The following is a 17,302-nucleotide window of genomic DNA, read 5'->3' as shown; positions in this document are numbered from 1 at the left end:
CTGTTAAATCAGGTAAGTACTAACATTATATACATATCCACTTTTACAATTCGAAAATCAAACAGAAAAATTAGAGAAATAACCCACGACCTCTATTCTTACAACTCATTATATATTTTTTTTTTTTTTTGCTCCTCTATCACTTATATCACCAACTAGGAACCACCACCACAATCATCAACATTAAAGACCACCGTATATTTTTTTTCTTTCGTTTCTGTTCTAATCGTAACCCTCGACTGCATCTTCAAACAACTTTACTCGACCACCACTTCACCTTAGCCTTCTGTTATGATGTTGTCGTCAAAAAACCCATGCCACCACCACTTCTTCTTCAAGCCAAATAAATCACCATCATTATGTATTACACTTAATCGGTTGCTACACGTCTCCTGTTACAACCTACCGAAGGCTTGCACCACCCTACGACCCATTCGCCACCTCTGTAGCTGCATACACATGTTGTATTCTATTCGAGCAGCTCATACCCAAACAACCACCTTTTATTTCTTCTGCAGCTCGTGAGTTTCTTCTTGTATTGTTTTCCTAAACAACTAACAAACCCTATTTAAACACCACCACAAAAACCGCACCAAAGTCACTACCACAGCTACTACACTTATACTAGTATTCTCGAAATTATAAGAGAAGAATCCCCACCATAGCTTTTGGATTTAAAACTGAGGGATATAATTTATAATCTATTGAGATATTGTAGTGGGGTGTTAATATAATAGTAGGGACATGATGTTTGCAAACCACTACTTCTTGTTCTTTTGTTGATAGCATATACACGCATATTTTTTTCCTGATGTGTTCGAATTTCCAACAGAACACTAGGCGAATTACTTGTGGGACTTATACTTTTCTTTTTGGGCCTTGGACTTACTTGTGGGCGTATTTTTTTATGATGATTAGGAGAATTAAGGTGGTAATCGATATTTTGCTTTTGCAAGTGGAGAATGAGTGGTTTAGGTAAGAGTGCATCATGTGGAATATGGCGTGTTGTTGTTGTTCTTGATTAAAAACTGAACCCTACATCCATACTATAACACAATTAAATATTAGTAAGTCTTCTTAATTGAATGTTTCGGTGGGATTGAAAAGGAAGAACAAAAGTATGATGTTAATTAATGAGGTATTATGATGATGATTATGTACATAAAAGCATGATGTCGATGATGAGAATAATACGATGATGATGATGATGATGATGATGATTGGAAGACCCATGATGCTCGACATTTGATCTGTTATCTATCCAGGAAACTCTCGAAAATATTGTAGGTTATAATATCAATGGATTGGGCTTTTAAAATTCAGTTGGGCCGATAATTTTATGAGTGTTGGGCCACAAATTACTAGAGTTTAATTGGGGCCTTTCATGTTGTTAGAAGAAGAAATGAAAACAGATGGATACAGGTATTATATAGATTTTAATGCGGGATAATTTCAGAAAAACATGATAGCTCAAATGGTTAGGTGCGTGTAGAGGAGCGAGAGGTCTCGGGTTCGAGCCCCGTCGTGGGAAAATCTTTTTAAGAAAGGCTTTTAAAAAGGGTATACAATTTTACATTTTTATTTTCATTATTATTATTATTATTATTATTATTATTATTATCATTATTATCATTATTATTATTATTATTATTAAAAATACTATACTTATTATTATTATTATTATTAAAATGAGTGTTAGGATTATCATTACTATTAATATTATTATTAATATTATTACTAAGTATTACCATTAAATTATCATTTTCAAAATTATTATTATTAACAAAAGTATTTTTATTAAAAATTATCATTTTTATGAAAATTATCATTTTTGGAATTATTATTATTATTATCAGTATTATTACTATTACTATTAGTATTAACAATATTCTTATTATTTTTTTTAAAATTATTATTATTATCATTAATATTTTAGTATTATTATAACTATCATTTAAAAACAAATAAAATTATACAAAAATAAGCCTAATACATATGATATAACTATATTAATATTTTAATGGAACATATGAGTTCTAAAATGATATCACTAAATAAATACACATATAAATTTGTTCGATTACCATTATATGTGTTAATATACATAATGGAATATAGGTTCGTGAATCCGAGGTCAACCCTACACTTGATAAATGATGTCATATGTATTTTTACTACAAAATACAGTATGGTGAGTTTCATTTACCTTTTTACCCTTTATATTTTTGGGCTGAGAATACATGCGCAATTTTTATAAATGTTTTACGAAATAGACACAAGTAATCGAAACTACATTATATGGTTGAATGATCGAAGCCGAATATGCCCCTTTTGCTTGGTAACCTAAGAATTAGTAAACCGATCTACTAATTGACGCGAATCCTAAAGATAGATCTATTGGGCCTAACGAACCCCATCCAAAGTACCGGATGCTTTAGTACTTCGATGTTGTTTTATATCATGTCCGAAGGATTTTCTGGAATGATAGGGGATATTCTTATATGCATCTTGTTAATGTCGGTTACCAGGTGTTCACCATATGAATGATTATTTTTGTCTCTATGCATGGGACGTATATTTATGAGAAATGGAAATGAAAATCTTGTGGTCTATTAAAATGATGAAAATGATTATTTATGTTAAACTAATGAACTCACCAACCTTTTGGTTGACACTTTAAAGCATGTTTATTCTCAGGTATGAAAGAAATCTTCCGCTGTGCATTTTCTCATTTTAGAGATATTATTTGGAGTCATTCATGGCATATTTTGAAAGACGTTGCATTCGAGTCGTTGAATTCAACAAGATTATTATTAAGTCAATTATAGTTGGATGTATTATGAAATGGTATGCATGCCGTCAACTTTCGATGTAATGAAAGTTTGTCTTTTAAAAACGAATGCAATGTTTGTAAAATTGTATCATATAGAGGTCAAGTACCTCGCGATGTAACCAACTATTGTGAATCGTTTGTAATCGATATGGATTTCGTCCGGATGGATAGGATGTGATGCTTCAACTGGTGGTGGTGGTGGTGGTGGTGTGTTGACTATTGACTGGTTCCGTAGACGGCGTTTGGAAACTAGTCCCGTTAAATTAAATAAAACTAAAGCAAAGAAGATGACTTTGAACGATTTAATCATTGATGCATTGGTGTTGTATGATATCGATGAAAATATAGATGGGGAAGAGGTAACAGTTGACCCAGATAATGCAAAATATCTAAAAAATAATGTCAAGTTCAATGTTTCTAAAAAAGAGCAAAATAAAACTGATTTTTGAAAGTTTGGAGAGCTCATGAAAGGCACCGAAGGTGACGGGCTAGAAGCATTCAAAAAGAAAGCATGAGGGTGGCCTCGTGGATTACACGGGGTCTAGGGTATTGAGTCGCGTGCCAATAAAGTTGGTGCAATGGCAAACTTTCATCATCTCCGAATTATAGCAATTCAAGAGACACAAGTTTTTTTTTTTTTTAACCGTAACTTTTAAATAAAACGAGACCTTCATCAAAAAAATAAAGACTCGGAACAAGGATACAAACAAAGGCACCGAGGCCAAACAAGACAGAAACCTCTACAAATAAGCACACAAATACAAAAACAACGAGAGCTCAATGAAACTAACAAATTAACGAAGGAAAAGAAAATTTTAACCATCAAACTTAGACCTTCGAACGACCACCCCTTTACCTTTCTTTAGCCGAACCCTCTTTAAGCTTCGGAAGCGTCTTAGACCCAATCAACTTACCTTCCACCCTAACCAAGCCTTCAATACCTTTTAACGCCTCTTAAAAAAAACTATACGTTCTACCGGACCCACCACCCTCACCCGACCCGACACCCGAATCTGGACCCAAACCAGGCCCACAACCAGGCCCAACATCAGGCTTATTAAGCATCCTCGGCTCACCAGAATCCTTACCAAATAAACAATCCACATGACCCGTATCCAACCCGTCTATCTTGTTGCTCGACTATCCAACTTCAAAACCTACACGTACCAGAGCAAGACCCGAACCACTCTTCCCGTTCACCATTTTATGACACCCTAAACCCCCACCACTATCACCTGAACAACGAGCCCGTTTACGTTTTCGAAAACCATGAGAATCTAACACCGCTTGAACCTGATCTATAGAGAACGTAACCGAAGAAGGTGTAACAATTCCAAAACCTGACTTAACAACATTAGAAAAATCATAACCTGCCTTATTACCCGTAACAACCGGAGAGCTAAATCCAAGATCGTCCTCACCACCATCAAAAGCTCCTTCCCCAATACCTTCAACCAAAACCTCACTATGCTTGACATGCTCATCCCTCTTCCCGTTATCCGTACCATTATCAACAGAAACATGAACATTGCCACCATCATCAGAATGACGAAGATGATCCCCTACACCTATAATACACCCACCAGCCAACACCTCCTTTAAAACAGAGTCGTTAGACGCCTACACAAAATCACCGGAAAAGGAAGTCGCCTGAATTCTCTCCATGGCCGACACCTCAGACATTTCATTAACCCAAATGTGCCCTTTAACAAATCCCTCAGAAACCAATGACACCGGAGCGAGCTCGTGAATGTGTTTAACACAAGAAGTTTCAACAAACACAAAAACAGAACCAAAACGTAAAGAATCAGAAGTACAATCAGCCACCTTAATCACCATTACCCACCTTACAAGCAGTACTTTTAATGTTGTCAACGGACACATACTTGGCCGGAAAACCCCGTAATTCCACCCAAACATACCTGAAAAAGACGTCGGTCTTTGAAGAAAAAGGAGCTACCAGAGACCTGACACTTCGCTAGAATCTTGGAATAGGAGTCCAAATCGACACAAACAATCACCCCTACAAACGCCCCCAATTTTCTAAAAGACGAAACACGAGCCTTGCAATTAAACAGGAAACCCTTGATCTTTTCTTCCTCCAGAGGAACCAAATCGACTATGAGCACACTCCGATCCAAACATTCCACAACTGCCTGATTCGGGACAATCGACACCGGTGAACTCGATTGACTGCCACGGCTGAACAAAGAACCACCACGTCTATAAGGGCGCCCCACAAAGATAGGGCTACCGAAAACACTCGATCCGTTCATCTCTTGAATCGCAAAAGTGGCATGAGCAGGTAGTTCAAAAGAAATAAACGCAAATCGCCGAAACGACCAGGATTTGATTTCTTTAATTGGACCGATTTTGCAGAACTCGTCTTTGAGGCAATTGTGGGAAACCCTAGCTAATCTGCCAACAAAAATTGTGTCTCCCAACTGAGCAGAATCATCGACCGACATGATGTAGCCGAAGGAGAAAGACGAAGATTGAGGAATGAAGAAGAAACAGAGGAAAACTGGCCGAAAACGAGCTCTGATTGAAGAAGAAGCCGTTGGGCGTCCAAAACAAATGTAAAGATTGTTAGGGCAAAATAAAGTGAAAAATTAAAAAATTACAAGTTGGTAAAAGAAGGCAGGAAGAATTAAATCAGGAAGTGAGGGTGAAATATAAAGAAAGGAAATAAAATCACGAAGTTGACTTCATCGGAGGTGAAATAAAAAAGGAAGAAGAAATAGGTTACCGGAAGTTGAAAATATTGAAAAGGTGTACGGAGAGAGAATGCCCCGAATTACGTTTTTTCAAGAGACACAAGTTAAGGAAGTGACTCAACCAATCATTGAATGAAACTTGGAAACACTCAATGTATGAATACGTGCTAGTGAGTGCAAACGGCAATAATTTTTTCATTGGCTAGCAATTCAAAGTTGCATTTCGTTAGATAAGTTCTTCGGCATCGTCATATCAAGTCAAAAGTATTCCTATGAGCTTTGGCTTCCAAGTTAAGTTATGGTCATAAAGCTTATGTTTGAGACGTCAATTCGAAGAATTTGCTCAAGGTTGCTAAGACATTGATTAGGCAAGCAGTGGGTTATCTTCAATCTTCACTGTTGTGTTTTATTATTTATATGTTTTGTCAAGTTCATTCTTGTATTGTTCTTCGATCATCATTTTGTTGATCGCTTTATTAATATATTGCTCATTTTTCGCCAAAAAAATATATTTGCAAACTATATAGTGTTAAGGCAATGGTACCGAATAATTCAATACATACTCTGATACTCGAGTAATAGTGTTAAGGGGTGCAAACTTATAGTACTGTGCATACACCTTACAAGATAATGTGCATACACCTTACAAGATAATGTGTGAATGTATTATGTTTCGTACAGTTATATCATTTATATGTGAAGGTCCTAAGTTCAGTTCATTGCTTAAAGAGTAACATATGCTTGTGCCGCGTTTCCAGTCATAAAGTTTATAATTTAAATCGTGATTAAATGTTTAACTAGTCTTCAACCTTTTATTTTTGTTCAGATGACACCAATTCACAATTCAAATCCAACCCAATTCACAATTCAAAATCTAACCAAAACTTTTAACAAAAACTATAGGCCTGCAAATAAGATGGTTACATCTAAATTCAATCACCAATGAGATGGTTAGGCTGCAGAGTGTCAATTTAGTTTCAAACTCATTCTCTTGAGATTTGGTAAAAGTAAAGACATGAGAAAATTAATGATTTAGAACACTAATTACAATCAACGAGCACAAGTTAACGAGCAAACGTAAATAATGGTGCAAATTCCATATTAGAACAATAACAAACAGATCCTAAAGAACAAGAAAAGTGCATACACCAATAACCTTCCATCTCAACTGCTACAACATCCCATCGTGCAACAACTTAGTCCATGAACCGAAATGATCTCCTTCAATTTACTGACAAATGAATAAAGAAAATGAGTGATGACAAACAAAAAAAGTTAGAATTACATAGTCAATATTTGCAATTCAAAGACACAGCAAGACGAAACTCCTTAACTCACAATGACCAGACTTTGAGTATTTAATGATACCAACATAGTGAGATATATAACCATTTAGAACAAAATGAATATGGAGGACAAGAAGAGCATACAGCCTAAGATTCTTCCATAAGTAATCCGTACACGCGTCAGATAAGGTTCAAAATTATAAAATTATTTTGAAAATGACCTACTTTCTAATGATCTTTCTCTTCTTTGACTATTATGACCCAAACATGATTATTCACTAATTAAGTAAAGTGTTCGGATTCCACGTTCAACAGTGGCTCACCAAAACGTAGCAGTCCTAACAACCACCTGATGCTCAAAGGCGTATCAATAAAGATAAACATTTAAAACGACGTGCACAAAGGCTAATAGATTTTCCCAGTAAAAAAACTCCAGCCGTACATACACTTGATCTAAGGAAAAGCCGAGTCATACAGGGCTTGTAAAAAGATAATAAGAATCAAGTGTTTTAACTTCCATCATTTTGCATATCACCTGAACAAATATAGTCACAACTCACAAGGTGTATACTTATCCAAGTAAGTCATTAAAATAAAGAGATCAGAATAGCATACCAAAACTGATAAGATATCATCTTAGTCAAGCTTGATTGGTCACAGATGTGACAATACAACCTAACTAATGTATAATGAAATATAAAGACACTGTATTTAACTAATGCAGGGGGATTTCTGAAGCCATGTCTACTACTTAATCGCATTGATGTTCCTGCAGAATCATTATTTATCTAACACGATTTTTTTTCCAGAATAAATATATATTGTTCACCTCTAAACTTGAACTCATAAATACAAATTTTTGCAGGCTGATGAACAACTAAAAAAAAAAAAACTACAAAAACGTATGTGTATTACGTGGAAGAATGCCTATCTCTGCAGATCTTACGGACCCCAAAACAATGAGTTGTGAGTATATGGTTCATCTCTACACCCAAACATTCTCCTATAGGAAATCCATACAAGCGTAAAAGATAGTTTAAAATTATATAATTTCAAAAAAAAAACTACTTTTTAAGGGGCTAATTTTTTTTTTTTTTTTTTGACCATTATGACCCAAACAAGGTCATTCATCAGTTAAAGTATTGAATTTCCCACTTCCACCAGTGGCTCACCAAAACAAAGCAGTCCAACCTGACCCTCGCAGGCTCACAGCCAACACAACAGGAAGATCACTTTTTACAGGCCTAACAGTTTTCACTGGTAACAAACTCCACTCCTACACAATTAAGTGCTTTAACTTCCCACCATTTGCATATAACATAAACCACTATTATAATCAAGATCTGAATAACAAACGGATAGATAAGATATTCTCTTCAGTCAAGCCTGATTTTCACAGCTTTAACAATGATGATGATATTGACAAGAAATAGTAAAGTATTATCATTTATCTACTACTTAATGCAGGGGAATCTACTACTTAATCACATTCATGCACCTGCAGGATTATCATTTATCTGACATTTATATAACATTTTTGCAACTTTGATAGGTCCTATACAGTGTATGTCCTGCTAACTTCCTCATCTATCAGTGGAGATCCTTTTTATCATTTATATGACAATAAAGAAGTGCTCAATCTTCACTTGCAGATATACAGCGATGAAAATTATATAGATACAACTATCTATTTAATTGTAAACAATTTTGCATAGTGTCTAGGACTAGTTGTCAAATCAACAATCCTACGATCATCACAAACATTCGCATCAACGTGATAAATTTGGATGGCTGGTATGTGCTAATTTATATAAAAGTATCCCGGGTCTAAAGGTGGCAATTCGGGCTGGGTTTGCATTCTAAAGCTACTTAACCAGAACCCAATCAAAATACATAATAAAGTTGTGTATTTCAACCCAACTTAAAACTTGTTAAACTTAACTCAAACCAAGTAACCTGTTTAACGTTCTGCTCAATTAGTTCTCGTCCAATTGATAAACCATATTTTTATTTCTATTCAAGACTTTATATTTAACATGCCAAATCTCCAAGTGCTAAGGGAAACCCGAATTTAAATTAAAGCCTTTTGTAAGCCACCAACCAGCCATATACCTTTTTAATATCATAGCAAATTAAAAATTGCTCCAACTAACCGGCTTAACGACTTAAGTATCAATCCCATGATAACTCGAAGGTGTCATTTTATATGCAACACTCCCTTTTTAGTGACCTCTTCTTTCAATAGCAATTCATATGTTTTTCTATTAGTTTTAGCAGATATTTCCTGATCTACCACCAGAAACTTCATCAGGAAATATAAATTTTGATTTTAATATAGCATGACTATTAGATCTAGTGGTCCTAAGATCATCACAAACACTCGGAACAAACGTGTTAACTTTGTATGGCTGGTATGTGCTAATTTCTAAAAAAAGTATCCCGGGCCTAAAGGTGGCAATTCGGGCTGGGTTTGCATTCTAAAACTACTTAACGAGAAACCAATCAGAATGCATAAAAGAGTTGTGTATTTCAACACAACTTAACTCTTGATAAACTTAACTCGAACCAAGTAACCCAGGTAATGTTCTGCTCAAACAAGTTTTTCAGATCAAATGGGTCACATTAGCCAATCTTCTCTAAAATAATAGTTCAGTATTATTCGGGTTGGTGGCCTAGTGGGTCAACCCAATCAAACATTAGGTGATCCAAACCCGACCCCAAAAAATAGCATGTTGGCAGGTTTTAGGCTCACGGGTCAAAAACCCTAACCCCTTAAATCTTCGGATTAAGTTTTAGGTTGTGTCAGAAGTTGATATCCCTACTCGGGTCGGTAGATTGACCCGCTTACCCAAACATGAGCTGAAAAGTTAAACGGGTTGGTAGTCACAACTGACGAGGTGACTACTTATTCAACTAAAATATTAAATCAAGATCAGAATAGCATACCGACATCATATACAATATCCTCTTCAGTCAAGTATTTAAGTGTCACATCTGTAACGATGATGATGATACTCACAAGGAATAGTCAACTAGAAAATCAGATTTAGAAACCAACTTGCACATGGCTGAGATGAAAAAATAACACAGATCGATTTTAAAATTGCTCAGAAACAACTTAAATGACTTATAATATTAATTATGTACTTCACATTATAGCAGGAATCAACAATTATAAGAAATCAACTCCCCACTGATCAAATATTGGAACATCTTCTCTTGCAAATTAGATAACTAAACTATGATTGTAAAAGAAATAATTGTGGGTAATGGTTGCAAAATCAGAGATTTGATTATCATTAGTATGAACCTAATATGTAGCAGTAAAATTAAAGTACCTTGGAATATGTCAATCAACGGCAGTACAACGTCATCACCATCATCATTTTTGCCGTCATTGTCAATATCATCATTTTTGGCGTCATCATGATCATCATAAGCATCATTATTGTCATCATCATCGTAGTCGTCATCAACATAGCCGTCGTCGTCGTCATCAACATCGTTGTCGTCGTCGTCATCATCATCATCATCAATAATGACGATTTTATTCGGCTGATCAATCAAAAATAACGTTTCCATGAAGGAGTCCACGGTGACTCCCTTCATACTACCGCCGCTTCTAAAAACCTCAGTGAATTGTTGTGAGGATGAATTGTAAACCTCAATTATGTCTCCTTCAGATGGCGTTGACCTTAACAATATAGGATCTCCATTCTTTCTAAATCCTAGTACTCTATCACTTGAACCCTTTTGTGCCTTGAAAGTAAAAAGCTTTTCATAAGAGTTTGGAACATCATGATTCATTATCCATACATCACGAACACGTTGATTGCCCTCGACATGATCATCAATCACAGCAAGAAACTCCATTCGCTTGGAGAGGAACAATCGGGACGAATGTGCTAAATTATCCGGTAGGTATACTTCTCCAATTTTTTCACTTGTCAGATCAAATGTAACAATCATATGTCTACAACACCCATTCCTTGTTTTTCAACTATAATCAATAGCTTGAAAATAAATGAACCCATTTATAAGTACCTGATCCGGAGTCAAGAAAGCTGATTTACGAGGCTTATCGCTAGGTATAGTTCTCCAAATCCCTGAGCTAACACTATAAACCTCGGGTTCCCAATTAAGGGAATTAGAAGTGGCACTATTAACATTCCTCTTAATTTTCACTAGCTTAGGGTCAATACTGTCAGGACAAACTCCTAAACCAATAACCCATTAGGAATTGGTATAACAATGCATCTCTGAATTACAGGATTCCATATACAATAACTCTGTTCATCACAATCAGCTAAACACAACAATCCGTGAGAGGAAGTGAGTACATACGAATGCTCAAGAATTTGGTGAACAGTCTCAGGAACAGTAAGTAACTTGTTTTGGGGAAATTATCATTATCATTATCAATAATCAAAACGTATTTTTGTCGATATTCACCATTCATACTTACGTCGTATTGTACAAATAGATGATGCTGCTGCTTGTGGGGGACACTGTGTTTGATGATGAAGGACGGGCTTTTGATGATGGTGTTGAATAGTTTTGAAAGCAATGTGCATTGAATCAATGATTTAATCGGGTGATCAATCAGATGTAACGTTTCAGTGATGGAGTCCATGGTGACTGTCTCCATATGATCACCGCTACTAAAAACCTCAGTGAACTGTTGTGAGGATGGATTGTAAACCTCAAATCTGTCTCCTTTGGATGGTGCTGACCTTAACAATATAGGTTCCCCATTCTTTCTAAATCCTACTACTTTATCACTTGAACCCTTTGGTACCTTAAAAGTATAAAGTTTTTCATAAGTGTTTGGAACAGCATGATTCATTATCCATACATCACAAACACATTGATTGCCCTCATTGTAATTATAGACCAAAGCAAGGGACTCCATTCGCTTGGTGAGGTTCAACAATCCAGATGAATGTGCTAAATTATCCGGTAGGTATACTTCTCCAATTTTTTCACTTGTCATATCAAATGTAATAATCATATGTCTACAACGCCCATTCCTTGTTTTTCTACTATAATCAATAGCTTGAAAATAAATGATCCCATTTATAAGTACCATATCCGAAGTCAAGCAAACTGATTTACGAGGCTTATTACTAGTTATGGTTCTCCAAACCCCTGAGCTAACACTATAAACCTCGGCCTCCCAATTAACAGAATTAGAAGTAGCACTATTAACATACCTCTTAATTTTGACTAGCTGAGGGTCTGTACTGTCACGACAAACTCCGAAACTAATAACCCAATCTAACCCCCCATCAGGAATCGGTATAACAATGCATCTCTGAATTAAAGGATTCCATATACAATAACTCTGTTTATCACAATCAGCTAAACACAATAATCCGTGAGAGGAAGTGAGTACATACGAATGCTCAAGAATTTGGTGAACAGTGTCAGGAACAGTAAGTAACTTGTTTTGGGGGAAATTATCATTATCATTATCAATAATCAAAACGTATTTTTGTCGATACTCACCATTCATATTTACATCGTATTGTACAAATTGATGATGCTGCTGCTTGTAGCGGACACTGTGTTTAGTGATGAACGACGGGCTTTTGATGATGGCGTTGAATAGTTTTGAAAGCAATGTGCATTGAATCAATGATTTAATCGGAAGATGTTTTAAGATTTCAACTTGAAGTTCAATCGGTATGTTATCAGGTATTATTAATTCTGAGTTTGAATCTTTGGACATTTTGGATTTAGGGTTTCCAATTTTAGGGCTTTTATTGGTAAAAACGTCAGAGGAAAATCAGTGTTTTTAATGGGTTAATTGACGGGTGGAATGAGATTTTTTACCTTAAATATAATATTAATATTTAGATATTTACATTAGATATTTAGATTTAAATTTAAATATAACTACTTGTGGAGCCCTCGCTTCGCGCCGGGACTCCGTTTTGAATGCGAGTTAAAAAAAAGTTTTGATCTATTTTGTAACAAAAAAATTTATTCGACATCTAACATTGAAGGGTTGTTCCTTTTGTGAACGTTGTTTTTTTAATTTAGAATATAAGTGTAAAGTGGGGGTTCGATTTGTCTATTAGTTATATTATTACTAGTTGTGGAGCCCTCGCTTCGCACCGAAGGCTTCGTTTTGAATGAGAGTTTAAAAAAAAAGTTTTGATCTATTTTGTAAAAAAGAATTTTTTTCAACGTCTAACATTGAAGGGTTGGTCCTTTTGTGAAGTTTGCTTCTTTTAGCGTTCGGGTTTTATTTTAAAAAAAAAAGTTAGTAAAGTGCGGGTTCGATTTGTATTTTAATAAAAGTTATGGAGTTAAGTTTGTGAAAATTGAAAAAAATATATGTATAAAGTGGGGGTTCGATTTGTATTTTAATAAAAGTTAGGGGGGTTAAGTTTGTGAAAATTGTAAAAAGAAAATAGTACTATTCATAAAGTTTTGTCTATTAGTAATAGTAATAGTAATAGTAATATGTAAATAATACTAATGCAAATAAATTTAATTCTATCTCATGAATAATTGATAATTGTTATAAGTCAAGTGTCATGGTGTATTGGCTGACACTTTTGATAAAGTAAAATTTGGTGAATCAATATATTTGGTAGATTACGGATATTACTGTTCCACCTAACTGCACAGTAAATTATTGTACTATAAGTATGTTATCGATTGTAATCAGTATGTACATCATTCTTCAATAAGAATTTACTGTCTTCTTTCTTCTTTCACATAAATTGAACATAAGCCACTAAAGGTAGTTATAAGTGTAACGACCCTGGTTTTTCCAACGTTATTTATTAATAATTATTATTATTAATACGCTTGATTAAACGAATGTATGTTATTACATTTACATGTTGCTTTAATTGCCCGTACTTGAACTTTAAATGCCCGAAACGTCTTTGTGACACCCGGAACTTGCACGAATAATATTTTAAGATATTATTTACATTCATGACTAATTTTATTAATCATTTTAATTAACTAAGGCCTTTAGTTAGTTACTTGGGCTTAAAATGGACTTTTATTGGATTACTTGCTAACTACTTGCAACTTGGGCCTTTTAAGTGTTAATGGACTAGTGTAAGCCCACCCTACTTATATTATGGATTAATCTAGCCCATGTTTACATGTAAGTATGATACTTGAACTTAAACTAGATGGTTAGCTTGGAAATGGAATCTAGTTGCCATAATCCCCATGAACACCACCTTATTATCCAACTTTAATCAACCTTTACAAGCTTTTAACCAACAAACCATGCACCCTTCCCCTAGGGGCTGCAGGCCGTGGGTTTGGGGGCTTCAAAGAAGTCCACACTTCATTTTTTTGCATTACTAATTCACTTGAAATCTCTCACTCAAACACACACACAAAACTTGCTTCATTTTCTCTCAACTTTCTCTCCACTTTCTCTAGTTCTTGCAAGTAAGTTTGAACTTGTTCTTCCTCTTTTTGTTTGACAAAACCGTGGCCTAGATCCACCTAGATCATCATCATCCTTTGTTATTTCTTGATTGTTTGTTGTAATTGTTACTTGTCATTGTTAAAGATCAAACTTAGTAGTTTGTATCTCATGTAATCTTGCTACTTCCATTATGTTTAAGGAAGTCAAGAACAAAGGATCTAAGTTCCTTCATAACTTATGGTTCTACTCTACTTGTTTTCAAGATTTAAAGTTTATAATCTTTATAATTGTTACTTGTGTTCTTGTTTGTTGTATGTTACTAGAATACCACCTTCATGGTTGGTTTAGGCTTATCATTCATTTTCTTTATTTCTTATTGTTAGTTGCTTACTACACATTTGAACAAGGACATGAAACCAACAAGAGCTTACACTTTGGTGCAAGTATCATGGATCCAACACTTGGTTGTGATCTTTCTTAGTGTTCATGAACTTGTTCATAAACTTACATGTAACCTTGGTCATGATTACTAGTTAATCTTGATCTTATATTTCTTGGATCTAACTTGTTAGTTCAAGAACAACACTTTAAACTCTCTAACTTGTGTTGATTTGACTTAAGAACTATAGATCTAGACTTTGAGTCTTGAATCTTCAAGACCTAACTAAGAACTATGTTCTACAAGCTAAGATCTTGCTTACTTAAGTTCAATTCAAGTTTGTAACTTATTATTGTTTTAAAAGTTCATGTGTGTGCTAGATCTAAGACTTTGACGAAACCTTGGTTCATCAAACATTATACAACTCTTAAGTGAGTTGATCTACATGTCTTAGACTCACACTTGTGTTGCTAGTGTCAAAACTTAGTTAGAATTACTTTCATTGTTCATGTGTGTGTAGATCTAGGACTTGATGTAACTTTGGTTCATCAAATTCATGTCTTAGACTTGCACTAAGGTTATGATGGACAAATCTTGGTTAAGATGATGTATACACATCCATGAGTGGTGCACTTGAAGCTAGACGCATCAAGGATGAGAACCATGATGAGCATCCAACACCAAGATCACCGGAACCCTTGAAAACCCACTGCATTCTGTCCAAAAGTTTCTGACCTACTGCTTCTGGAACAGACCAGTAGACCTGGGCTGTTCTAACCTTGATTTTTAGATAGAACTTTTCGAGTAGATAACTTTTCATATAGGACTCGTCTTAATCCGAGTTACGGTTTAGGATTTATGGCCCTCCGATCGTTACCATGTCCTTTAACGTTGTGCAGAAATTTCTGACCTACTCGCACTTAGACCGTCGCCACGGTCAAACCAAGACGAGTTTGCTTCTGTAAATTTTACCACACTTAAGGGACTCGTAGACGGAGCCATGACCACTGGTCTCACCTTAATTCAGTAAGGGTAGAGGCTGTGGTGACTGACCGAAGTCAGCCTTTGTTTTAAACGACTTTCATAAACGAGTCTTACTTGTTACCTTTTGTTTAATGATGATTGATGATGACCCTTATGACCTTAACTACGTACTTGTAAACCTTTTGAGACGACTTATTGACTTAGTGCTATTTGACTTAGGTTGAGGACGTTTGGACCGTTACTTGCACACCACTTTCCGACTACTACCTTACCATTACTACTAATCATTGTGAGTTATAGCATTCCCTTTTTTTTTTTACTTTAACTTATTTTGGGAACTGAGAATGCATGCGGATTTTATGTTTTACATACTAGGCACGAGTACTTAAACTTTATATATGTGTGGGTTATACAACGGCATAAACATTCCCTTTAGCTCGGTAACGTTTAATCATTGGTTTTTGAACCATGAACGCGAATCTTAGATATGGATCCATAGGGTTTGACATCCCCACTCGGGCTAGTAGCGCTAGCATTTAACGAGTGTTTAATACTTCGAGGTTATACGCACTTGCCAAGTGCACTTTAAGGGGGTACATTAAACGTTAAGTTAGTTACCGGGTGCCCACGGTTAAGCATATACTTTTACATACTTTTGAAACGCTCGTTGTAGCACTGAAATCTCGTGGCCTACTTACATTACTGTTATACTTAAACTATAGCTCACCAACCTTTGTGTTGACCTTTTTAAGCATGTATTTTCTCAGGTGCTTGAAGTCGCTTCCGCTATCTCACTAGTCGTGCTGTAGAACCCGCTGCCTAGTGTTGTTATCGCATGACTACTTATGTTGCATTCAAACTTTTTACTTATGAACTTATGTTATGTAACGACCATTATGGTCACGTACACTTATTTAATGCTTCTACTTAGTGAAGCATACTTTGATTTGTAAAACAATTGACGTATGTTATGACGTCACTTTTATTAATGAATGCAAACTCTGTTTTGAAAACGCATATAGTACTTAACCTTGTAATGATCCTGTTGATGATGGTCCGTACATGATGATTTAGTACGGGGCGTCACATTTGGTATCAGAGCATTGGTTGTAGGGAATTAGGATGCATTAGTGAGTCTAAGACCGACCCGAGTAGGATTCACTAATAGGGCTAATCTACAACTTGTTAGTTTACTTGTTTCCGCTGAACTTACTGCATGCTGCTGCTTACTGTTACTGCTATATGCCGTATGCTACTACGTGATTTCACTACTGCATGCTATTACTTGCTTTCGATTGCATGCTAGTTTCGTACGATTACTGATATTGCCATGCTACTTATTGTTATACATGATTTAAACTGTTGGCCTATTATTTGCTTGCTTTATGACATACTGACATGGAAAATTTATTTTTCCTTGTTCAGATGTCGGACGTTCCACCTACTGACATCCCGAGCGGCTCAGGCCCCGTTGTTCCACCCACTGCTGCACCTGTTGCTGCTGCTGCTGCAGCCGACATTCCGGCCCTGACACCCACTGGCGACCCCGGCGCCTCTAGTTCTGGAGCTAGCTCTAGTGTGCCTATCCCGGCGTCTTCTTCCAGACCCCCGAGGCAACTGGCTCACATTGGTGGCATGGAGATCCCCGCGGAGTTCGGGGAAGGTCCCTTCCGTAATCACTGGCGCACACCTTGC

The 17,302-nt window shown here is 35.8% G+C and overlaps 1 protein-coding gene across 2 annotated transcripts; it reads right to left on the bottom strand.

Moving 5' to 3' along the window:
* Positions 1–6,553: 6,553 nt before the first annotated feature.
* LOC139868430 (uncharacterized) lies at positions 6,554–12,592 on the bottom strand. Of its 2 annotated transcripts, none has more exons than XM_071856762.1 (2): positions 10,175–12,592; positions 6,554–6,781 (listed from the first exon to the last, which is right to left on the bottom strand). In XM_071856762.1, the coding sequence occupies exons 1-2, from the start codon at positions 10,803–10,805 to the stop codon at positions 6,774–6,776; spliced, it is 639 nt and encodes a 212-aa protein (XP_071712863.1). In that variant the 5' UTR covers positions 10,806–12,592; the 3' UTR covers positions 6,554–6,773. Both variants share the same exon structure in this region; 1 of them encodes a protein (XP_071712863.1).
* Positions 12,593–17,302: the final 4,710 nt, after the last annotated feature.

This window comes from Rutidosis leptorrhynchoides, chromosome 1 (genome assembly GCF_046630445.1).
Source record: "Rutidosis leptorrhynchoides isolate AG116_Rl617_1_P2 chromosome 1, CSIRO_AGI_Rlap_v1, whole genome shotgun sequence".
In the NCBI taxonomy this organism is placed as follows: domain Eukaryota; kingdom Viridiplantae; phylum Streptophyta; class Magnoliopsida; order Asterales; family Asteraceae; genus Rutidosis; species Rutidosis leptorrhynchoides.
This window is presented reverse-complemented; position numbering and strand designations above follow the sequence as displayed.